A 26,184-nucleotide genomic window follows, 5' to 3' on the forward strand; every position below is an offset into this window, starting at 1 on the left:
CCAGGAAGAGGACACCAGCTAGCGTTGCAGAGACGCTCAGAGAGCCTCCTGTGTGGGAGATGCCATCACAGGATGATGGGCAAGGCCCTTTGGGAGCTAGGCTCACCGACAGCAAAGGGGATGGTTTAACCGTGGAGTAAGAGAGGCCAGGAGACAGCTCCCATCAGGGGACGCAGTGCTCACCATGAGCGGCAGGGCCCAGGATTGGCCAGGAGGGTCTGGGCTGCAGAACATGGAGATGACCCTTAAATCTTGGCTTTCATAGGGACAGACTAGATGGACCACAACAAGGAACTACTCAACTTGTACCATCAAAATACCTCAAGAATGAACACTGAGGGAACCTCCCCGAGTAAAAACAGCACCATTGCTTTCCTGTGGACTTCCCAGGAAACACGTCTGTCACTGCTGGGAAAGGCAGCAAAAGAGAAAGGACTTACAGAGTGCCTACATAAACTGGTTGTGAGTAACACACAAACAAGGAACAGCAAGCTGCGGAAGCCCGAAGGAGTCCTCTGAGGAGGAAGGCCTCTCCATCCTCATGTTCCGGTGCAGGGTGACCTTGGCTCTGTTACCATAAACATTGTGCTCAAGGACGTAAAACTGCTTCGTAGCACTAGGAGGTGGCCAGACTTGTAGACTCCTTGTAAGGTCCATGTTCCACCAGCTACACATAGATAATAAGCTAAAGATAACACATGTTCTTGTTTTGTGAAACTCCCAGACTGCCACTGTTATCAATCCTTAGGATGACACGCCAGTTCCCGCTCACTAATTCTCTTCCAGCTCATTGATTCCCTCCACCATCACCCTCTCCCCATCATTACTCCACCCCTACCCTATAGGTCAGAGTCATTGTAATCAATAAATAGTGTGGATGATCAGAGCTCGGGGCCTTCACTGTCTCCTCCAGTAATGAGTGATGGCCCCCTGTCCCACTTTCTCTCTTAATCTGTCTTTTTCTCATTCCTTTGTCACCACCGAAATCAGGGTACCCGAGGGTGTGATGTGGAGCTGGTTCCCTACATGTCACATATGACAGCTAAATGTCACGTTTGAGCCTAGATATTGTGTGTGTGTGTCGGGGGAGTGCTATAAAGAAGAGTATTGGAATAATTGGTAAAAATTTTCGGTATAAGAATATATTTATGACGTGGCTCAGTGGCTTATGCCTGTAATCTTACCACTTTGGGAGGCTGAGGCAGGCAAATTGGTTGAGGTCAGGAGTTCGAGACCAGCCTGGGCCACATGGCAACACCATACCTGTACAAAAAATACAAAAATTAGCCAGACATGGTGGTGTGTGCCTGTAATCCCACCTACTCAGGAGGCTGAGACAGGAGGAGGATCACTTGAGCCTGAGAGGCTGAGGCTACAGTGAGCTGAGATTGTGCCACTATACTCCAGCTGGGGTGACAGTGAGACCCTGTCTCAAAATATATATTTACATAATAAATATATACATTTATTGTATATGTTACATAAATTATATACATTTATATGTTTATATAATAAATACATATATTTATTATATCTGTTATAAGAGATGATGACATTGTATCAATGCTAAAATTCTGAATTGGTCCATTGTTCTGTGCTTCTGTAACACAATATTCTTATTCTTAGGAGATATAGGTTGAAACATTTAGGAATAAAGGGATATAAAACATGCAGCATGCAACATGCACTCAAATGGTTCAGGAATAAAAATACGCCTATAATCCCAGCACTGTGAGTGGCTGAGGTAGGAGGATCGCTTGAGGCCAGGAGTTCAAGACCAGCCTGGGCAACATGCCGACATAGTAACTCCTGTTTCTACCAAAAAAATTTTAAAATTTAACCAGGCATGGTGGTCCATGCCTATAGTCTCGGCTACTCAGGAGGCTGAAGTGGAAAGATTGCTTGAGCTTGGGAGGGTAAGGCTGCAGTGAGCTATGACCATTCCAGTCTACTCCAGGGTGCTCTTCGTCAGCAATCTTGCCATGAGAACACACTGAACAAAGGAACAGGCAGGAATATTTATTATTTACACATTGGGTCTTCACTGCGGTGTCTGGTCTCTGTTGGTTGGAGCCAGACCTCACAATCTAAACCTCGACTGGCTAACAACTTAAAACTTTCTTAAATAGATAAAAGCAATGGAGAACAAAAGGAAAAAAGGAAGTCCAAATAAGGAAGGGAGAGGAAGTGGCCTGCAAAAGGACTTAGAAAAGTAATCACGTAAATAATTGATTAATGTACAAGGACATAGAATGTACTTATTCCTTTATGTCTAACAGCTGCATGGCATAGGGCTTAACAAACAGTTACTAGCAAAAAGCAAGAAGGCTTTGAAGACAATTAGTCTTTAAAAGAGACTATTATTCCCAATATCTGTTGTTATTATTCTTTAACAAGAAGGGACATTTTGAAGAGGAATTTTTACTTTCTATATAGTGTTAGAACCTAGCCTAACACTGTGCTAGCTGTGTGATCATGGGCAAATGTTCCCACCTCTCTGAGCCTCCAGGTTCTCATCTGAAAAAGGAGCCTGAAGACTACTCCTGCCCAGCCTGCCTACCTCCCAGTGTTGCAGTAAAGGTGAGTAAGGGCAGGGAAGGACCTTCATGAGTATGTGCATTAATAAAGGTTTTCCAGAACCAACAGTGTATGGATATTTATGTTGAGATATACATTTTAATGAACTGGCTCATGTGATTGTGGAGGCTGGCAGGTGGGAGCGCCAGGAAGGAGTCTGCAGCAGAGCCCTCTCTTCCTTGAGGGGAGCTCAGTCTTTATTCTATTAAGGCCTTCAACTGCTGGAATGAGGCCCACTAAAGATGATAATTCACTTTACTCAAAAAAAGTCCACCAATGTAAATGTTAATCTCATCTTTAAAAATACCTTCACAGGGCCGGGCGCGGTGGCTTATGCCTGTAATCCCAGCACTTTGGGAGGCCAAGGCAAGTGGATCATGAGGTCAAGAGTTCAAGACCAGCCTAGCCAACATGGTGAAACTCCATCTCTACTAAAAATACAAAAATTCGCCAGGTGTGGTGGTGGGTGCCTGTAATCCCAGCTATTCAGGAGGCTGAGGCAGAGAATTGCTTGAACCTGGGAGGCAGAGGTAGCAGTAAGCCAAGATTGCATCATTGCACTCCAGCCTGAACGACAGAGCAAGATTCCATCTCAAAAAAAAAAAGAAAAAGAAAAAAAAACCTTCACAGAAAGATCTAGGATAATGTTTAACCAAATATCTGCGTTCCTGGGCTCAGCCAAATTGACACATAAAATTAACCATCCCAGCATGGAAGGGCCCTGGTTCCCCTTACATCTTAGGGATTTTTGCCTTCTCTGTGAATTATTATTGCTGGGACAAGGCAACTGGATGAAAGTCCTCTGTGAGTTTTGTTTTCACAGCTCTGGGTGTAGGAATTGCATGTCTGTCTCCTTTCTGGCTCATGCACTTGGGGCGTGTTTTCTTGCCCTTGCGGAGCCGGCCAAGTGTCTCATGCGGTCCTGCAGCTGTCCACAAGTGTGCTGAGAAACTGGACTCACAGAGGTTCCCACCCACTGACCACCCTGGGGCCTGTATTTACCTGGAAGCAGACCAAAACCTGAGTCCAGCTAGGTCCCTGCTTTGCTGTGTGTCCCTTAGCAAGTCAGTTTCCTCTCTGGGTCTCTTTCTCCTCTCTGCTGCTCTCACTGAATCTGAGTTCCCTGGCCCCTGAACAGAGAGAAAGGGACAGAGCCTCAAAAGATGACCTCTGCCTCTTGCTTCTAAGCACTTTGCAGGTATTATTTAATCAAGCTAATCCTATGAGAGAGCTGCGATTTTTCTCCAGCTTACAGATGGGGAAATTGAGGCACAAAGAGGGCAGGCGACGTGCTCAAGGACAGATGTCTAGCAGGTATGAAGCCCTCACAATGGGGTTCTAGAGTCTGTGTGGTTAACCTCAAGTTTTGGGGAGCCCCTGAAGGGCTGATCACCACGCAGCAGGGGACAGGGAAAGCCTCTGAGCCTGAGTTAGTTTTGGTGCTAGCGTCGGTAAATCTCACTGTAATGGGTGGGGCAGAGGCTCTGAGCTTGACTGAGTTTTGGTTTCCCTGCTCCGGATGCAGGAGTTGGTAAGCTCACTGCAGGGGGTGGGGAGAGGCCTCTAGAAGTCAGTTTCAGTTTCCTGGCTCCCGGCAGCAGCAAGAAGTCCTCTGCCTCTCATCCCGCCATTCACCGTCTCGTCGGCAGCCAGCTGGGAGCCATGGGAAATGGGGAGTCGCAGCTGTCCTCAGTGCCTGCTCAGAAGCTGGATTTGTTTATCCACGAACACCTGAAGCCCTATGAAGCGTGTCAGATGCTAATCGACGGGTTGGTGACCACCATCTGTGAAGCCCTGCAGGATCCCAAGCAGTTCCCCCTGGTGCAGGGAGTGGCCATCGTGAGTCCAGGGCTGAGGTTGGGGCTCTGGGAGGCAGGAGATTCCACAGCCACAGCAAGGCCGAGCCACTGGGTGCTGAGTGCCTATTATGTGCGAGGTCCACACATGGGTGTGATGCGGTGTGGGAGTCTCAGGCTCTGGAGCAGGCTCTCGCTCCAGGGCTGTGTGACATTAGGCAGGCTACTTAACCTCTCTGTGCCTTAGTCTCTGAATCTGTAAAATGGGGAGAGGCGCAGTACCCACTTCAGAGTATTGTCAGGCTTGAGCACCTCATGTTCTTAGCGAAAGACTGGTACATAGCACTCAGTGAATTCACTGTGATCACTCGCTGCGATTTTCTTCTATCCTCTTCACAGTACAGAGGAGTAAACTTAGGGAGACTAGAGAACTTTGGTCAAACTACCCGGGTTGCCCTGTGGTTTCTCTGTAGCAAGAAGTGGCTTTCAGCAGTTAGAAATATTTGGTTTTGTGGACACAAATCTCAGGACTGAGGCTGAAAATTCTGGACCTCTGGGGAGGAGGGGGGATTGGGGAGGTGCCAGGACCCTAGAATTGAGGCGTGGGAGCCCTGATACCCCAATAGCACCCTCTTACCCCCCAGTGCAGCCGGTGTCCCTCCTCTGCAGCTGCGATGCTTTTTGGTCTCTACCCTTTGCAGGCACCCACTAGTGCCGCATTGAGGAAATCTGGACACAGGTGTCCCCAGTCCTGGCCCAGGTCAGGAAGCTAAGGCGAGTTTGGCTAATAGCTATTGTCAGAACTGGGATTTTAAGCCTCGGTAATTGGCTTGAGGGCATGCACGTTTAACCACTACACCAACCTGCAAACATTTTTCCTCACTGAAGTAAAACATAGAAAAAGTGCCCCGATCCAAGTGCCCAGCTTGATAGGTAGCCGCAAACAATGTAACTGTGTAACCCCCACCCAGATCCAGAAACAAAACATTCTCAGCACCCCCAACAGCCCTGGGCCCCCAATCCAATCCAATCCAAACCCAGCCAAGCAGTCTCCTGACTTCAAAGATGCGTTTTGCCTGTTTTTAAACTTTTTACAAATATGTAAATTTGTCCAGGATTGAGGTGTTTCCTGGGATGTGGGACTTTTGGAACAAAAACTGGGAATGTAAACCAGGATGCATGGGGACCCTATATAAACGGCATCCTGTGCTCTGTGTGCTCTACTGCCTGCTTTCTTTGACCCATGATGTTTATGAAATTTATGTTGTGGAGTGCAGTTGTTTATTGCTTTCATTGTTGCGTGAATTCCATTGTGTGAATATACCACATTTGTTCATTCTACTGTTTTTTTTTTTTTATTTTTACACAGTTGTACAGATTTATGTGGGGTACATGTGGTATTTGGGCACATGGATACACTGTGAAATGATCCAGTCAGGGTGTTTAGGATATCCATCACCTCAAACATTTATCATTTCTTTGTGCTGAGAACAGTTCAGATTTTCTCTTCTAGCTATTTTGAAATATACAATAAATTACTGTTAACTGTAGTCACCCCATTTGTGCTATCAAACACTAGAATTTATCTCTTCTATCTAACTGTATGTTTGTATCCATTAAAAATCTTCTCTTCATTCCCTCCTCCACTTCCCAGCCTCTGGTAACTATGGTTCTACTCTCTACCTCCATGAGATCAACTTTTTTAAACTTTCACTTATGATTAATCACATGCAGTATTTGCCTTTCTATGCCTGACTTAGTTCATTTAACATAATAACCTCTAGTTCCATCCACGTTGCTGCAAATGCAGCATTCCATTTTTTTGTGTCTGAGTAGTATTCCATTGCGTGTCTATATCACATTTTCTTTACGCATTCATCCGCTGATGGATCCTTTGGTTGATTCCCTATCTTGGCTTTTATGAATAGGGCTGCAATAAACACGAGGGTACAGTGATCCCTTTTCTGGATAAATACCTAGTAGTGGGATTGCTGGATCTAATGACAGTGTCATTTTTCGTTTTTTGAGAAATTTCCATGCTGTTTTCCATATATGGCTGTGCTAATTTACATTCCCACCAACAGTGCGTAAGATTCCCTTTGCTCCAAATCCTTGCTGACACTTGCTATTTTTTGTCTTTTTGATAATAGCTATTCTAACTGCAGTGAGATGATATCTCATTGTGGTTTTGATTTGCATTTCCCTGATGATTAGTCATGTTCAGCATTTTTTCATATACCCATTGGCCATTTTGTATGCCTTCTTTTGAGAAATGTCTGTTTAGATCCTTTGCCTGCTTTTTAATGAGATGGGTTGTTTTTTTAGACATTGAGTTGTTCAAGCTCCTTGTATATTCTGGATATTAAACCCTTGTTGGAAAAATAGTTTGCAAATATTTTCTCCCATTCTGCAGCTTCTCTTTTCACTCTTGGTTGTTTCCTTTGATGTGCAGAAGCTTTTTCATTTAATATAATTCCAAATATCGATTTTTGTTTTTGTTGCCTGTGCTTATGAAGTCTTAGCCACAAAATCTATGCATAGACCAATATCCTGAAGCATTACCCTTCTGCTTGATTCATTAATTATGTCATTTCAGGTCTTACATTTAATTCTTTAATCCATATTGAGTTAATTTTTAATAAGAGGAGAGATGGGGGCCTAGTTTCATTCTTCTGCATATGGATTTCCAATTTTCCAACAGCATTTATTGAAGAGAGTATCCTTTCCCCAATGTGTGTTCTTGATGCTTTCTCAATCAGTTGGCTGTAAATACGTGGATTTGTTTTTGGGTTCTCTACTCCGTTCCTCTGGTCTGTGTGTCTCCTTTTATACCAATCCCATGCTGCTTTGGTTACTATAGCTTTGTAGTATATTTTAAAGTCATGTAGTGTGATGCCTCTAGCTTTGTTCTTTTTCCTCAGCATTCTTTTGGCTATTTGAGATCTTCTGTGGTTCCATACAAATTTTAGGATTTTTTTATTTCTGTGAAAAATGTCATTGGTATTTATAGGGATTGCATGGATTCTGTAGATTGCTTTGGGTAGTATGGTTATTTTAACAATATTAATTCTTCCAATCCATGAGGATGGATGTCTTTCCATTTGCTTATGTCATCTTCAGTTTCTTTTATAAGTGTTTTGTGATTTTCATTGTAGAGATCGTTCACTTCCTTGGTTAAATTTATTCCTAGGTATTTTTTGTTAAATATTATAAAAAAGACTGCTTTCTTAATTTCTTTTTCAGCTAGTTCATTATTGATGTGTAGAATATGTTGGTATTTTGGTATGGTATGTTGATTTTGGTATTTTTATTTTGTATCCTGCAACTTTACCAAATTTATCAGTTCTAAGAGGTTTTCTTTGTGGAGTCTTTAGGTTTTTCTGTATAGAAGGTCATGTGGTCTGCAAAGAGGGGCAATTTGACTTTTGCTTTTCCTATTTGGATACCTTTTATTTCTTTTTCTTGTGTGATTGCTCGAGCTAGAACTTTCAGAATAAGGGAAAGGTTTTGAGCCTTTCCCCATTTGGCATGATGTTCTTTACATGCCTAATTTGTTGAGGGTTTTTAGCATAAAGGGATATTGAATTTTACCAAATATTCTTCTACATCTGCTAGGATAATCATATGATTTGTCCTTCATTCCGCTGATGTGATGTGCAACAAATGTTGAACATTTGTTGATTTGCACATGTTGAACCAACCTTGTATCCCTGGGATAAATCCCACTTGATCATGTGTTACCTTTTTGATGTGTCATTGGATTTGGTTTGCTAGTATATTGTTGAAGGTTTTTGTATCTATGTTCATCAGAGATATTGGCCTGTTGTTTTCTTTTCTGCCTTTGTTCTGGTTTTGGTATCAGGGTAATGCTGACTTCATAGAAGGGGTTAGGATAATTCCCTCCTCTTCAATCTTTTTGGAATGATTTAAGAAGAACTTGTTTTAATTCTTCTTTATAAGTTTGGTAGAATTGAGCAGTAAAGCCATCTGGTCATGGGCTATTCTTTGTTGAGGAACTTTTTATTAATGATTCAGTCTCCTCACTCATTATTGGTCTGTTCAGGTTTTCTGTTTCTTCCTGGATCAATCTTAGTCGGTTTTATGTGTTCGGAAATTTATCCGTTTCTTCTGGGCTCTCCAATTTGTTCGCATATAATTGTTCATAATAGTCTCTAATGATCCCCTGTATTTCTGTGGTATCAATTTTAATGTTTCCTTTTCTATTCCTGATTTTATTTACTTGGGTCTTCTCTCTTTTTTCAGTCTACTTAGTCTAAGTAGTGGTTTATCCATTTTGTTTTTCTTTTTAAGAAACCAACTTTTTATTTTATTAATTGTTTGTAATTTTTAGCCTCTATTTTGTTTAGTTCTGTTCTGATCTGTATCATTTTTTTCCTTTGACTAATTCTAGGTTTGGTTTGTTCTTGCTTTTCTTTTTTGTTTTTGTTTTTGAGGCATATCTTCACTTTTGTTGCCAAGGCTGGAGTGCAATAATGCGATGTCAGCTCACTGCAACCTCTACCTCCTGGGTTCAAGTGATTCTCCTGCCTCAGCCTCCCAAGTAGTTGGGATTACAGGCATGCACCACCACACTTGGCTAATTTTGTATTTTTAGTAAAGACAGGGTTTCACCATGTTGGTCAGGTTGGTCTCAAACTCCTGACCTCAGGTGATCACCCGCCTCGACCTCCCAAAGTGCTGGGATTACAGGCATGAGCCTCCATGCCCGGCCTTGTTCTTGCTTTTCTATTTCCTTGAGATGAACTGTTAGGCTATTTGAAATTGTTCTACTTTTTTGATGTAAGCATTTATTGCTTCAAACTTTGCTATAGCCCTTAGGTTTTGGTATGTTGTATTTCCATTTTTATTTGTTTCCAGAAATTTTGATTTCCTTTTTAATTTCTTCATCAGCCCAATGGTTGTCCAGGAGCATGTTGTTGAATTTTCATGTATTTGTACAATTTCCAAGGTTCCTCTTGTTTCATTGTGTTCTGAGAAGATACTTAACAGTATTTCAATTTTTAAAAATTTCTTGAGCCCTATTGTATGGCCTAAGATATTGTCTATCCTGGAGAACATTCCCTGGGCCGATAAGAATGTGTATTCTGTAGCTGATGAAATAATCCGTAAATATTCATTTAGGTTCATTTGGACTATAATGCAGACTAAGTTCAGTATTTCTTTGTTGATTTTCTGTCAACATGATCTGTCCTATACCAAAAGGGAGGTGAAGTTCCCAACTATTATTGTATTGGAAGTCTGTCTCTGTGCTTAGCTCTAATATTTGCTTTCCATATCTCAGTGCTCCACTGTTGGGTGTTCATACCTATGTATATACATAGGCATATAGATGTATATGTGTATATATATGTAAGTGTGTATATATACTTATATATACACACAGTTATATCCTCTGGCTGAATTGATCTCTTTATCATTAATTATAAAATGACCTTCTTTGTCTCTTTTTATGTTTTTGGCTTAAAGTCTATTTTGTCTGATTACAAGTATGGCCACTCCTGCACACTTTTGGTTTCCATTTGTATGGAATATTTTTTCCATTCCTTCACATTCAGTCTATAAGTACCTTCACAGATGCAGTGAGTTTCTTGGAGGCAGGATATAGTTGGACCTTATTTTTTATCCATTCAGCTTGTCTATATCTTTTAACTGGAGAATTTAAAGTGTTGTTTAATTCAGGGTTGTTATTGATAGGTAAGAACTTACTCCTGTCATTTTGTTATTTGTTTTGATTATTTTGAACATCCTTTGTTCTTTTATTTCTCTTTATTGCTTACCTTTACAATTTGGTAGGGGTTTTGTAATGATAACATTTGACTCCTTTCTCTTTGTCATTTGTGTATCTGCTCTACCAGTGAGTTTTATACTTTTGTGTGTTTTCATAATGGTAGACATCATCCCTTTGCTTCCAGATATAATTCTCCCTTAAGCATTTTTTTTTTAGAACTAGTCTAGTGGTGATAAATTCCCTCTGTTTTTGCATGTCTAGGAAAGATTTTATTTTTTCTTCTTTTCTGACGGATAGCTTTGCTGGGTATAGAATTTTGTCTGAAAGAGTTTTTTTGTTGTTGTTGTTGTTGTTGGCACTTTGAGTATATCATCCTATTCTCTCTTGACCTGTAAGGTTTCTGCTCTGAAATCTGCTATTAATCTGAGGGGGATTTCCATATGTATGTGACTTTATACTTTTCTCTTTCTATTTTCAGAATTCTGTCTTTCTCTTTGACTTTTGACAGTTTGACTATTATATGACTTGAGAAAGTACTTTTTGGGTTGAATCTATTTGAGAATTTTTGAGCTTCCTGTATCTGGGTGTTTAAATCTCTTGCAAGACATGGGAATTTTTCAGTTATTACTTCATTAAATTGATTTTCTATGCCTTTGCCCATCTCTTCTAGATCTTTCCAAATTTAAATATTTGGTGGCTTTATGATGACCAATATGGCACATAGACTTTCTTCACTCATTTTTATTTCTTTTTCTCTCCTTTTGTCTGGCTGGGTTATTTCAAAAGACCTGCCTTCAAGTTCAGAAATTATTCTCCTTGATCTAGTCTATTGTTAGAGCACTGAGTTGTGTTTTTATTTTATTCATTGATTTCTTCAGTTTCAAGAATTCTGTTTGGTTCTTTTTAATAATATCTATTTTTTGTTGAGTTTCTCATTCAGAGCATAAATTATTTTTCCTGATTTTTTGTATTGTTTATCTATGTTTTCATGTGTCTTACTGAAGTTCTTTAATATCATTGTTTTGAATTTTTCTTAGCCATTGCATAGATATAATTTTCTGTAGGATTTACACCAAAGAATTATTGTGTTCCTTTGGAGGTGCCATGTTTCCTTGCTTTTTCAGGTTTCTGTGTCCTTATATTGATATCAGCACAGCTAATGTAACAGTCTCCAATTTTATTTATTGACTTTCATAGGGAAAGACATTTTCCTTTGCTGGGCATGGTGGCTTATGCCTATAATCCCAGTGACTCAGGAGGCTAAGGTAGGGAGATTGCTTGTAAGGAGTTTGAGGTTACAGTGAGATATGATTGTGCCACTACAGTTCAGCCTAGGTGACAGAGCAAGACCCTGTCTCTAAAAAAATAAATAAAAAGCCTCACGCCTTTAATCCCAGCACTTTGGGAGGCCGAGGCGGGTGGATCATGAGGTCAAGAGATCGAGACCATCCTGGTCAACAAGGTGAAACCCCGTCTCTACTAAAAATACAAAAATTAGCAGGGCATGGTGGTGCACACCTGTAGTCCCAGCTACTCGGGAGGCTGAGGCAGGAGAATTGCTTGAACCCAGGAGGCGGAGGTTGCAGTGAGCCGAGATTGTGCCATTGCACTCCAGTCTGGATAACAACAGCGAAACTCCGTCTCAAAAAAAAAAAAAAAGAAAAAGAAAAGCCGGGCGCGGTGGCACGTGCCTGTAGTCCCAACTACTTGGGAGGCTGAAGTGGGAGGATTGCTTGAGCCCAGGAGTTCTGGGCTGTAGTGTGCTATGCCGATCAGGTGTCCACACTAAGTTCGGCATCAATATGGTGACCTCCTGCGAGCGGGGGACAACCAGGCTGCCTAAGGAGGGGTGAACCGGCCTAGGCTGGAAACGGAGCAAGACAAAACTCCCATGTTGATCAGTAGTGGGATCACACCTGTGAATAGCCACTGCACTCCAGCCTGGGCAACATAGCGAGACCTTGTCTCTTAAAAAAAAATAAAAATAAAAAAATAAATACATAAATAAAAAGATGTTTTCCTGTAGATGTGTTTATAGTGTTGTTTGAGTGGAGTACTTTGGCTTTGATTCTGTGTGGGCACAGTAATGGAGTCTCCATATGATTTCCTTTGCATCAATGTCGTCTGTGAGTTCTTCAATGGCTGACGTTGTAATGGTTAATGGAGTCTGTGGAAAGGCTGTACTGGGGACAGGGACATCAGGCAGGCTGGTCTTTGAGCACCAGTGGTGACAACAGTGTGCCAGGCATGCTGGTCCTCAGGTCCCAAGCGTGTATATGGGTCCCAATGCTGGTGAGTCCAGGTGGGTCAGGTTTCAGACTTCAAGATGACATGCTCAGGTGCCAGTGGTAACAGCAGTGGAATGAACAGGCAGGTCCTTGGTCCCCAGGTGGGACTGTGTGGAAGTGGCAGCAGCAGGTCAACCCTCGGGCCCTCAAGTGTTGTACACAGGCATCAGTGATGGCAAGCTGAGTAAACTGGTCTCCAGACCCTTGGGAGACACATGTGGTCACCATATGTGGCAGGCAGAGTGAGCCCATTCTTAGGCCTCTGGAGGATGTGTGCCTGTGCTGCTGAGAACTCCCCATGTCTTGCAAGGGATTTAGACGCTCAGATACAGGAAGCTCAAAGATTCTCAAATAGATTTAACCCAAAAAGGCCTTCTTCAAGGCATATTATAGTCAAACTGTCGGAAGTCAAAAAGTAAGATAGAATTCTGAAAATAGCAAGAGAAAAGTATAAAGTCACATATATAAGGGATTAATAGCAGATTTCTGAGCAGAAACCTACAGGTCGGCAGAGAATAGGATGATAGAGTGGGAAAAAAAAAAAAAAAAAAAAAAAACCTTTCAGACAAGAATACTATACCCATCAAAGCTATCATTCAGAAATAAAGAAGAACCAGGATGGGTCAATCTTCTGGCCCCAGGCAGCACATGTGGATGCTGGTGGCAGGTGGCGTGAGCCTGTCATCAGGTTCTTCATGATGCATGCAGGTGCTGGCAGCAGGTGAGACAATTTGATCCCCAGATCCCCAGATGAGGTGCACAGGCACCAACAACAATGCTGGGTGGGGCAATCTCATCCTCAGGCCCTGAGACAGTAAGCACAGGTGCCAGTGGTGGCAGGTGGGGCAGTTCAATCCCTTTCTATTGTCAATGGCCATTTGAGTCACCTCCAGCTTGGGGCTAGTATGAAAAGTGTTACTAAGAGCATCCCAATCAGGTCTTTGTGGGACAAATGGATACCTGCCACTCAATTTTAAGACCATGAGCTGGGTACAGTGGCTTACGCCTGTAATCCCAGCACTTTGGGAGGCTGAGGCAGGCAGATCATGAGGTCAGGAGTTCGAGACCAGCCTGACCAACATGGTGAAACCCCATCTCTACTAAAAATACAAAAATTAGCCAGGTGTGGTGGTGCACACCTATAACCAGGAACCTGAGGCAGGGGAATTGCTTGAACCTGGGAGGTGGAGGTTGCAGTGACCTGAGATTGTGCCATTGCACTCCAGCCTGGGCAACAGAGCAAGACTCCAAAAAAAAAAAAAAAAAAAAAAAGGACAATGGTGACATTTTTGGCTTTTGCTTGAGTTGAAAAATACCACTGCCTGCTAGAGATCCCTGTAACCCCAGAGTCTAGAGACTCACATCTGCTTCTTTGTCACTGGCAGGGTGGCTCCTATGGCCGGGAAACAGTCTTAAGAGGCAACTCCGATGGTACACTCGTCCTCTTCTTCGGTGACTTAAAACAATTCCAGGATCAGAAGAGAAGCCAACGTGACAACCTCGTCAAAACTGGGCATAAGCTGAACTTATGTCTGTTCACAGAGTGGATGAAAGACAGTTTTGAGATCCAGATGTCTGATGATGGGTTCACCATCCAAGTGTTCACAAAAGATCAGAGAATCTCTTTTGAGGTGCTGGCCGCCTTCAATGCTCTGGGTAAGCATTCCTGGGTGTTGGGGGAGAAAAGCAAAAAAAAGGGGGTACCAGACTGCCCTGTGCATCCTCTAGGCTGTGGGTGGGATAGATACCACTGCTACTTTCAAAAACAGGAGACCATAGACCCTCAGGAGAGAAGAATCCCTTCTACCCTGGACTCGCTCTGTCTTCTCTGGAACTAACTTCTCCCCCATATCCTGATTGTCTTTGGAGAAAATGTTTTGGATTCTAGAATCTAAAGCAGAGCCTTTTAAGCCATCCTATATACATAAATCACCTGGAACCTTGTTAAATTGCAGATCCTGACTCAGGAGGTCTGAGTCAGTGTCCAGGATTTCATATTTCTAGCCAGCTTCATGATGATGATGCTGGTCCACAGATCACACTTGCGGGTTTTGACCAGAGTCAGTGTTGGTTACAGTGAGAGGATGAGGCAAACATCTGGAGAAAGTCCAGCTGGGAAAAGTATCTGAAGTCTGCCTTCCTACCAGGTCAAAATCAAGGCAACAACCTTCCATAGATAACTACCAAAGCTTGAGGGGTGCCTTGAACCCAACTCCTAAATCCCCAAGACCTGACCATGTCTTGTGTCTCCTGTCTCAGCAAACATTCCCACATTCTTGCTTACTGTTAAAGTAACCTCTGCTTACCAGGCTTCTGGTTTAATAAAAGATGGCTAGAGTGATTCCATCTTAAAGCAGGTAGCTAGGCACCCACAAGGAACCTGCAGCCTTAATACTTGGGTCTGAAAATAGCCACAGTCTAAGCTGACTACCAGTTATAATTGCAGAATATTTATGGCCATACAAAACATCTCCCACTAAGCCTACAGAATGTCCAGATGTTCTAAAAGTGCAGCCCACTTAAAGACAACATTAATGAGCAGGCTTAGGTTGAAGGATTAATGGTCATTGATACTACTGTTAAGAAAATTCTTGGGCTGAGTGCACTGGCTCATGCCTGTAATCCTAACACTGTGGGAGGCTGAGGCAGGCGGATGACCTCAGGTCAGGAGTTCGAAACCTGCCTGACCAACATGGAGAATCCCCATCTCTACTAAAAATATAAAATTAGCCAGGCATGGTGGTGCAGTCATGTAATCCCAGCAACTGATTCGGGAGGCTGAGGAAGGAGAATCGCTTGAAACCAAGAGGCGGAGGTTGCAGTGAGCCGAGATCACACCATTGCACTCCAGCATGGGCAACGTGAGTGAAACTCTATCTCAACAAAAGAAAGGAAGAAGAAGAGGAGGAGGAGGAGAAAAAGAAGAAAAGAAGAAGACAGAAGAAGAAAGAAGGAAGAAAGAAGAAGAAGGAGGAGGAGGAGGAGGAGGAAAAAATTCTTAGCCAATTTCAATTTAATGGTGTTTAACTGAGCAGACAATTCATGAATCTAGACGCCTCCTGAGCCAGAGTAGGTTCAGAAAGTCTCGAACACAGCCACATGGTGGAAGAGGGTTTATGGACAGGAAAAGGAAAGTAATGTACTGAAAGTGAAAATGAGGCACAGAAACAACCAGGCTGGTTATCGCTCAGCATTGGCCTTATTTGAATAAGATTTGACCAGTTGGTCACCTTTAATTGACCAGAACTCAGTGACTGGCACAAGAGGAGGTTGCAGTCTGTTTACACATCCATTTAGGTTATAGTTCACCATGTGCAGGGAAATCTTAGGCCCAACTTAAAATATGTAAGAAGGCAGTTTTAGGCTAAACTTGATTTAACAGCACCAATAGCTCCTACCTTTAGTGAGCACATCTGCACATTCCACTTTTACTTACAGCCTCTTATAATTTCTTATAAACAAATACACTAACAAAGAATGGCACATTCCCTCTCCTTTCCGAGGATGCCCTACTCTGTAACAAAATAGTTTCTAATAAATTTGCTTCTGTGCTTGCCTTGAATTCCTTCCTGCATGAGATCTAAGAACCCTCTCTTGGGGTCTGAATCAGGACCCTCTTTTCCAGCAACACTATCACCTGTAAACCAGAAGTATCTGAGACAGCTCCCAATTTATTTAGAAAGTATATTTTGCCAAGGTTAAGGATGTGCCCATGACATCTTTAACCTTAGCCTCGGGAAGTTCTGATGACATGTGCCAAGGTGGTCAGGGTACAGCTTGGATTTATACATAATATGGTTTGACTGTGTTCCCACCCAATCCCATCTTGAATTGCAGCTCCCATAATTCCCACGTGTCATGGGAGGGACCCAGTGGGAGGTAACTGAATCATAGGGGCGGGTCTTTCCCATGCTGTTCTCCTGATAAAGAGTAAGTCTCTTGAGATGGTTTCATTAAGGGGAGCTCCCCTGCACAAGCTCTCTCTTGCCTGCCACCACGTAAGATGTCCCTTGCTCTTCCACCATGATTGTGAGGTCTCTCCAGCCATGTGGAATTGTGAGTCAATGAAACCTCTTTCCTTTTATGAACTAGTCTCAGGTATGTCTTTATTAACAGCATGAGAACAGACTAATACAATACATTTTAGGGAGACATGGGACATCGATCAATGCATGTAAGATGTACGTTGGTTTGGTTTGGAAAGGCAGGGCAACTCAAAGTGGGACCTCCAGGTCATTGGTAGATTTAAAGATTTTCTGATTGGCAATTGATTGAAAGCGTTATCATCAATAGAAAGGAACATCTGGGTTATGATGATGAGGGGTTGTGGAGACCAACGTTTTATCATGCAGATGAAGCCTCCAGGTCACAGGCTTCAGAGAGAATAGATTGTAAATATTTCTTATCAGGCAAGAGTCTGTTCTATCATTAATTCCAGAAGGGAAAGGAGGAAGTTATCATGAGGCGTGTCTGGTTCCTCCTTCCCGTCACGGCCTGAACTGGGTTTTCAGGTCAATTTGGAATGCCCTTGCTGAGAGGAGGGGTCCATTCAGATGACTGGGGGCTTCAAATTCTATTTTTTGTTCATACACCTAAGCCAGGGTTGAATCTCCAACTCCCCTACCTCCCCACTCACAGCCCATCGCTAAGTCCTGCCAGTTCTGCCTAACTTTCCTAAATCTGCTTCACTTCTCTCCTGTCCCACTGCTACTTCCCTAGTCAATGTCACTCCAGGGATGTGGCAATGGCTTCCTAACTGTCTCCCTGCCTCCTCTCTCACTCCACGCTGCAGCTGGTGCTCTCTTTCCACACACAAATATCATTGTGTCACACACTCTGCCACTAATGGCTTTTCATTGCATTTTTAAAAGGTTTTTTCTGAGCCAGCTATGAGGACCATGACCTGTGACACAGCCTCAGGAGTTCCTGAGAATATGTGCCCAAGGTGACTAGATTACAGCTTGTTTTGTACAGTCTAGGGGGACAGAATTTACAGGGAGAAACATAAAGCACACACATAAGGTATACATTGGTTCAGCCTGGAAAGGCAAGCTGTCTCAAAGCAGGGGCTTCCAGGTCATAGGTGGTTATAAGGATTTCCTAGCTGGGCACAGTGGCTCATGCCTGAAATCCTAGCACTTTGGGAGACCGAAGCGAGCAGATTACGAGGTCAGGAGTTTGAGGCCAGCCTGGCCAATATGGTGAAACCCCATCTCTACTACAAAATAGAAAAATTATTTGGGCGTGGTAGCACGTGCCTGTAGTCCCAACTACTCGGGAGGCTGAGGCAGGAGAATCAGTGGAACCTGGGAGGTGGAGGTTGCAGTGAGCCGAGATCATGCCACTGCCCTCCAGCCTGGGCAACACAAGACTCCTGTCTCAAAAAAAAAAAAAAAAAAAAATTTCGATTTCCTGATTAGCAGTTGGTGGAAGGAGTTCAGGTTAAGATAAGGGGCGTTGTGGAAACCAAGGTTGTTATTATAGAGATGAAGCCTCCAGGTAGCAGGTTTCAGGGAGAATAAGTGGTAAATGTCTCCTATCAGAACTTAAAGGTGTTAGACTGTTAGTTAAAATCTCTCCTGAATCAGAAAAAGACCTGGAAGGGGAAGGGGCTTTGCCACAGAATGTGAATTTTCCCAGACGACACAGCTTTGCAGGACCATTCCAAAACAAGTTAAAGAAATATATTTTGGGGTAAAATACTTTTGATTTCCTTTAGGGCCTGTGATCTGTCATATGATGCTATACCAGAGTTAGGTTGGAATGTGGTGTCTTATTGCTACAAGGAGACCTGTTCTTGGGATCTCTATTTTAATGTGAATGTTTGTCATTTGTGCCTGAAATCCAAATGGAGGAGAGTATAATGAGCTATGTCCGAGCTCCTCCTTCCCGTCAGGACCTGATCTAGTTTTTCAGGTTCCTTTGGGGGTTCCCCTTGACCAAGAGAGGGGTTCATTTAGTTGGTTGGGAAGGCTTAGAATTTTATTTTTGGTTTACAAGGTTAAGGATCAAACTCCTCAGCAGGACGGGACTTTTATGATCTGGCAGCCCCTACTTACTTACCTCTCCAGCTGTACCACTCTCCACCAACTAACTCCCTGTGCTTCTGCCACTCTGACCTTCCCTGAGCTCCTCAAACCCACATGGTGTTAGCTCAACTTCAGACTTTGGCCCATATTGTTCCTTTGCCTGGAACATATTTCCCCCAGCCTTTTATTTTTGGATAATTCCAGCTCATCCTTTAAGTCCTCTGGCTCTGTACGTTTGGGTTAGATCCACTTCCCACATAGTAGCAATTTGTGCTTTCTGAATCATGAGATTTATCACTTTGCAAACCCCAAATATCTGAGACAGTCTCAGTTAGTTTAGAAAGTTTATTCTGCCCAAGTTGAGGACGTGTGCCCATCACACAGCCTCAGGAGGTCCTGATGACATGTCCCCAAGGCGGTCAGAGCACAATTTGGTTTTACGCATTTTAGGGAGACATGAGACATCATTCAACATATGTAAGATGAACAATGGTTCGCTCTGGAAAGACGGGACTACTCAAGGCAAAGTGGAACAACTCAAAGTGGGGAGTGGGCTTCCAGATCATAGGTAGATAGGAGACCAATAGTTGCATGCCTTTGAGTTTCTGATTAACCTCTCCAAAAGAGGCAATCAGATATGTATTTATCTTAGTGAGCAGAGGGGTGAATGAATAGAATGGGAGGCAGGTTTGTCCTGGCAGTTCTCAGCCTGACTTTTCCCTTTACCTGAGTGATTTTGGGGCCCCAAGACTTATTATCTTTTCACAACTTATATGGAAATAATTTCTTTAGCTTTCTCCTCTTCTAGACTAGAAGCTCCATGAGGACAGGTATCATGAGTATGTTGTTCTTCTATGGTCTCTAGTACAATGTTCACTATTAATCATAGTTGTTGGATGAATGGATAGATGGATCATGATGGATAAATGGATGGAAGGAAAATGGATGGATAAACGGATATAGATGGATGGACAGATAGATAGTAAATGTATGTATATATTTATGGATGAGATAGATAGTCTCAAGACAGGTGCACATATAATCACAAACTTAAACAATTCCAGGCTGGGTGTGGTGGCGCATGCCTATAATCCCAGCGCTTTGGAAGGCTGAGGCAGGAGGATTGCTTTAGGCCAGGAGTTTAAGACCAGCCTGGGCAACATAGTGAAACCCATCTCTACAAAAGAATTGAAAATTAGTCAGATGGGGTAGCATGCACCTGCAGTCCTAGCTGCTGGGGAGGCTGAGGCAGAAGGATCACTTGAGCACAGGAGTTCAAGGTTGCAGTGAGCTCTTATCACACCGCTATACTCCAGCCTGGGCAACAGAGCAAGACCTGATGGAAAGAAAAAGAAAAACAAAGAAAAGGAAAGAAAAAGAAAAAAGGAGGGAGGAGAGGGGAGGAGGGAAGGGGAGGGAAAAGGGGAGGGAGAAAGGGGAGGGGAAAGGGGAGGGGAAAAGGGAGGGGAAAGGGGAGGAGTAGGGGAAGGGAAAGAAAATTCCCCAGCTGAAACTTAAGCCATCACTGAATAAGTGGGGAAACCGAAAAGCCCAGGTCTTCTAAGCCCAAGTACCTTCCATCACCTATAGTTTTAAAGAATTTCTGGGTTACCAGGAACCTAGAAGAACAATTAGCCGAGCCATCACTGATAAGGTGGAGACATACACACATCTTGATAACTCACATTCACAGAAAGGAGGCCTGGCTCGGGGAAACATGCGCCAGTTTGGGAAGTTGGCAGCCCTGAGCTATTATCCTGGTCCTACTACTCACCTACACCAGCAGCTGTACAATCAGACTCAAAACTAGCTTCCAGGGCCATTAGGACGCTCAGGGTTGGGGGTGGGGGCCTGCTTCAAACAAGGGCTGGAGTCAAGGTGGGAGACAGGTGCACTCATAATTCTCATAGGAAAGTCTCCTCCTGTTCCAAGAGCCATGCTGGGAGACCTGGCCAGGGCGCCCTCTACTGGGTCCACCCCACCATGCAAGGATGGTGTGAAAATGAGAAATTACCTGTTCCCTGCATGTTCTACCCAGAAGGCGCCACTAGATGGTGGTAAAGCTGCACATCCCAAACTCTTATAGGCTCCCTTTTATGAAGGAAACACAGGGTCACTTTATGAGCAAAGCAACCTACAGGGGAATTGGTAACTTGATTTTTTTTTTTTTGAATAAAATAAATAAATATTAGCCTGACTAACCTGGCCTATTTTTTACACCAGGTCCCGGCAGGCTGTCTCCAATTCTGCATTTCTTTCCACCACTGGGTGCCACTACAGCTCTCCCCCTAGGGACTTTGACCCAAAGCGAGAAGTACCTATTTACTTGCTTGACTTGCTGGTATTTCTTGATACCAGCTGGTATTTGACTTGCTGGTATTTCCATTATCCTCATCTGTAAATTAGTAATTGCGATTGCACTTGCCAGCTAAGAGTTTTGAGTTTTGTAAGGCTTATATGTTTCACTGTTCATAAAAGGCTTAGGGTAAGCACACAATAAATGTTAGCTATTTATTATCATTATGGAGGAAGATAGGATGCTCTTTCCCTCAACCTCCCTGCATGCCAAGTGCCCAGAACCACGTCTAGGGAGTCAGTAAATATCCACTGGGGTGTATGAAAGGAACAAGCTGGCTGTTTTCTCCTGGTTATTTATCTAAATATGTCTATGGGCCAGGGTGGTGGCTCACACCTGTAATCTCAACACTTTGGAAGGCCGAGGTGGGAAGATCACTTGAGGCCAGGAGTTCAAGACCAGTCTGGGCAACATAGTAGGATGCCATCTCAAAAAATAATAATAATAACATAAAATAAAGCCAAGCATGGTGACACATGCCTGTGGTCCTAGCTACTCAGAAGGCTGAGGCAGGAGGATCACTTGAGCTTTGAAATATATTTGATGGTTCAGTGAGCTATGATTGCACCACTGCAGTCCAGCCCGAGTGATAGAGAAGACTCTATCTCTAAAAATAAGAGTAATGATGAACCAAACCCAGTATCCCATAGACCATTTTGTTTTTGGTTTTGGTTTTGTTTGTTTGTTTGGGGTTTTGTTGTTGTTATCAACATAGAAATGACTCTTCTCATCTTAAAGCTCGAAACTTACCTTTGTTTAACTTGAGCTCCTTCATCAGAAAAGGACCCTCAGACCTCTCAAAAAGTATCAAAGAACTGAAAATCATCAGTCACTGCATCCAGACAATGCAATATCAGATCCCTTATTCCTCATGATTGCCTCCTTACCCCTCCCCAAATCCTGTTTTCCCAAACATAGTGACATTTCTTCTCTGCTATACAGAACCCTAACTTTAGTCTGTCAGGGAAAAGGATTTGAGACTGATCTCTCATCGACTTGGCTGCAGCACCTGATTAAAGCCTTCTTCTTGGCCACACTTGTTGTTTCAGTCATTGGCTTTCTGTGCAGGACCTAGACTGAACCCCTGGTGTTTCAGTAACAGTAATCAATCAATAAGTGTGTTTATTTTATTTTTATTTTGAGACAGAGTCTCACTCTGTCACCCAGGCTGGAGTTCAGTGGCACAATTATGGCTCACTGCAACCTCTGCCTCTAGGGTTCAAGCTATTCCCTTGCCTCAACCTCCTGAGTAGCTGGGATAACAGGTGCCTGCCACCTGCCCAACTAATTTTTGTATTTTTAGTAGGGATGGGGTTTCACCATATTGGCCAGGCTGATCTCAAACCCCCAGCCTCAAATGTTCCACCTGCCTCAGACTCCCAAAGAGCTGGAATTACAGGCATGAGCCACCATGCCAAGCTAAATAAACGTGTTTATAAACAATGGAGCTTAGCTAGCAAGAATGGAAACACATTGATTAAAGCAGCCTCTGTTCCCAGGCTTCCAAGGCCCTGCTGCCACCTTGCCTGCCTCCTCCCTATACGCTGACACCCTGAAATAGGATATTTACTGGATGGACTCGGTAACAGAATATATTGCATGTAAAACATAAACTTTCCTAACTTTCCTTTCTTCCAGATGTATACCAGTTATGCCAACACCAACAATTTTTTTAAAGAACCCACTTGTTCCCTACTAATTTGGAGTATTCCCTTTGCCATTTAGAATTGCATCTCTTGTCCCTTCATTCGGTTCTGCTGATCTTGACTTGGGTTAACACCATACCGTTTTCATTATAGTCACTTTAGACTACCCTTTATTATCTAATGGGCCAAATCATCCTTCCCCATTATGCTTTATGTAAAGGTACCAGTCTTTTGACCGATGAAGCAGAGGTTGTGTGCTATCAAACTACAACTGACCTTCGTTGTAGAGCACCCTGTCTCTCTGAGACCAGATTACATAAATACTAAAGTTCCAATTTCTCTTTCACTTCAGGCTTAAATGACAATCCCAGCCCCTGGATCTATCGAGAGCTCAAAAGATCCTTGGATAAGACAAATGCCCGCCCTGGTGAGTTTGCAGTCTGCTTCACCGAACTTCAGCAGAAGTTTTTTAACAACCGTCCCAGAAAACTAAAGGATTTGATCCTCTTGATAAAGCACTGGCATCAACAGGTAATTTTCCAACTGTCTATATACAGTTATCATTTATTTCCTTTTTATCGAGATAATTGACATCCAGTAAAGTGCAACACTCTTAGGTATACAGCTCCATGTATTTTTATAATCTTACCGGCAATGCCTAATCAACAGAGGGAACATTTCCTGCACCCCAGAAGGTGCCTCAAGCCCACTGCCCCCCTCCAGTAATCCTCCCAAACAAACTTCTATTTTAACATCTGTCACCACCACAGATTAGTGGGCTCATACTGTACATGAGCCCATGTATGTCTGCTTTCTTTTGCTCAACATTATGTCTGAGAGACTCATTCACGTGGTTGCAGGGTCTTGCTCTGTTGCCCAGGCTGGAGTGCAGTGATGGGATCTTGGCTCACTGTAACCTCTGTCTCCCGGGTTCAAGTAATTCTCTTGCCTCAGCCTCCTGAGTAGCTGGGACTACAGGCATGCATCACCACACCTAGCTAATTTTTGTATTTTTAGTAGAGATAAGGTTTCACCATGCTGGCCAGGCTGGTCTCAAATCCTAACCTCAGGAGATCCACCCACCACACCTGGCTAAGTTTTGTATTTTTAGTAGAGACAGGGTTTCCACCATGTTAGCCAGGATGGTCTCGATCTCCTGACCTCAAGATCTGTCCGCCTCTATTGTTTTTCCATATTCCATTGTATTAATATAACATACATGATCCAATCTGCTACTGATAGATGATTGGGTCATTTTCAAATTGGGGCGATTATGAATTAGTTTACTATGGATATTCTCTTACGTGTCTTTCTGTGAATGTAAGCATTCATTTCTCTTGGGTAAACATGTAGCAGTAGAATTGCTGGGCTATCTAGTACATGTATACGAATTTGTGTACATATATGTGTAAATATATAAAATACATGTAGTTTATTTGATTTTTTTTGTTTAATTATAGCAAATCTTGCCAAACCATTTCCAAAATCTTACCAAATTACACTCTCATGAGCAAGGTATGAGTTTCAGGCATGTTATTAAATCCAAGGATCTGCTCACCTAGTACAGCAAAGCCAAACAGTGACTTTGGGATTGCAGGGGAAGAGTGAGGCATTTACTGCAGGGAGCCAAGCGGGGAGAACCGGGCAGCTCATGTTTAAGAGCTGAACTCCCCAATGGCTTATAGGTAAGAGTTTTAAAGGTGAGGAGACAGAGGTTACAGGCAAAGCCATAAGTCAACACATAGAGGCTGTACATTGGTTTGACCTAAAAAGGTGGGACATCCCCAAGCAGGTGGGAGGAGGAGGATGGGTGGTGCAGGTCACAGGATTCAAAGACCTTCTGATTTTTGATTGGTGAAGTAGGTGAAGCTTTGTCTAAAAATTTCAGATCAGCAGAAAGGAATGTTAGCTCTGGCTGATAGGTGTGACCTCCTCCAGGACCCTCAGGAAGACATTTAGAACAAAGAACAAGCCAGGGTTTAATCCTCAGCTTCCCCTTATCTGAGGTCTACCTGCCCATGGATTCACTTGGTGGGGGTCTGAGTTTCTGAAAATCAACTCAGGGACATGTGTTAAGATGTTATCTTTAGTTTCTACAGGGAACAAAACATCTTCTGACTCTGACTTCCTTGGCTATTGTTTTAAGTGACTATTACCGTCTTTTGTTGTTTTTATTTTATTGGGTTTTTTTTTTTTCACCACTCCTGTAGACCCTGAACTACTATATTTTTGTTTATCAAGTGACTCATTGACTTTTCAAAGCTAGTGAGGTGCCTGGAATTTCCCTTGAAAAAAACTCAAGATTTTCCATTCTTTTCCTGCTTGTGGGATGGGGGCAGTGGTGGCCTGCAGGCCCCTGAGAGAGGTCCCTGCTCCATCCCAGTTGGTTCACGTCTTTGTCAAGACTTGGTATTGTGGGTCCACTGAATTGCAGGCATTCTGGCGAGGGAGAATGACTTCCTATAGGCTTCTGGCTTCTTGATTTCAGATCACCGACATAGGAAGAACTCGATTCCCAAATAAGCCGCCACCCTTTTCTTCTTCCATAGTGCCAGAAAAAAATGAACGGTTTACCCTTGCTGTCTCCGTACGCCCTGGAGCTGCTGACAGTGTATGCCTGGGAACAGGGGTGCAGAAAAGACAACTTTGACATTGCTGAAGGCGTCAGAACTGTTCTGGGGCTGATCAAATGCCAGGAGCAGCTGTGTATCTATTGGATGGTCAACTACAACTTTGAAGATGAGACCGTCAGGAACGTCTTGCTGCACCAGCTCCAATCAGTGAGGTGCCAAGCTTCTCATGCCCTAGCCCTGTACCTCATCATCTGCATGCTAGGTGTACCTTTTTGGAATGAGATCTCAGCCTTGCCCTGTCCAGTCAGTGATGTACCAGAAGAATGGCAGCCACCATGGGTGGGGAGGCAGAGGGGTCTGTCTGAAAGAGGGGAGGTCCAGCCATTGCTTTTCACGTTCCAAACCATAATCACATTTTGTCCCCTAAACAAACACATGAAGAGACACTTCCCCTTATAGAAAGAAGGGGCTAAGAGAGAAGCGGGGAGTGGCAGGAAGAGGAGACTGGTTTGTTATTTTATTAATAGAATGTCTCTGTAAAGCAGCAAACGCAGGGCCAGAGGAGCTTAATGTCATAGACAAAATCCCTCAGCAGCTTGGAGGAACCACGGGAATCCAAATTCAGGTTACCAGATTCCCACTCGAGGCCTCTTTCCCCAATACAGATTTTGACCCCCACAAGCAGCTCCACTGATTTTTTTTAATCTAATGGAATACACAGGCCAGTAATCTTGGATCCAACCGACCCAACCAATAACGTGAGTGGAGATAACAGATGCTGGCAAAGGCTGAAACAAGAAGCTCAGACCTGGTTGACTTCTCCCCAGTTGGATAATGAGTTACCTGCACCATCTTGGAATGTCCTGGTAAGAGGGTTTTCCAAATACAGGGTGTTGCATGCTGCAGGAAAGTCTTCCTGACACCCAGGCTAAATATTATCTGAGAGTACCCTGTATTAATTTCCTGTGCTGCTGTTACAAAGTTCTGCAAAACAGGTGGCTTAAAACCAGAGAAATTTATTCTCTCACCATTCTGGATATTGCTGGTTCAAACTCAGGGTGTTGACAGGGCTACACTCTCTTTGCAGGCCATAGGAAAGAATTATTCCAGGCTTCCTCCAGCTTACAGTAGTTGCCAGCAGTCCTTGGCTTGTGGCTGCATCACTCCAGC

General features: G+C 43.3%; 1 protein-coding gene across 2 annotated transcripts in view; it reads left to right on the forward strand.

Moving 5' to 3' along the window:
* The first annotated feature begins 3,505 nt into the window (after window positions 1-3,505).
* Window positions 3,506-26,184, forward strand: part of OAS2 (2'-5'-oligoadenylate synthetase 2) — a 35,343-nt gene continuing 12,664 nt past the window's right edge. Inside the window, exons 1-5 of one of the 2 annotated variants that reach the window (XM_032240406.1) lie at window positions 3,506-3,891; window positions 13,796-14,066; window positions 22,794-22,972; window positions 24,991-25,226; window positions 25,736-25,880. In XM_032240406.1, the coding sequence (XP_032096297.1) occupies window positions 13,958-14,066; window positions 22,794-22,972; window positions 24,991-25,226; window positions 25,736-25,880 (669 nt within the window). In that variant the 5' untranslated portion in view covers window positions 3,506-3,891; window positions 13,796-13,957. Of the gene's footprint in view, window positions 3,892-4,029; window positions 4,417-13,795; window positions 14,067-22,793; window positions 22,973-24,990; window positions 25,227-25,735; window positions 25,881-26,184 lie in introns of those variants that run through there. The other variant, XM_032240397.1, reaches the window with a different exon arrangement.

Source organism: Sapajus apella, unplaced genomic scaffold, assembly GCF_009761245.1.
Source record: "Sapajus apella isolate SASKATOON/1434 unplaced genomic scaffold, GSC_monkey_1.0 scaffold2, whole genome shotgun sequence".
NCBI lineage: Eukaryota > Metazoa > Chordata > Mammalia > Primates > Cebidae > Sapajus > Sapajus apella.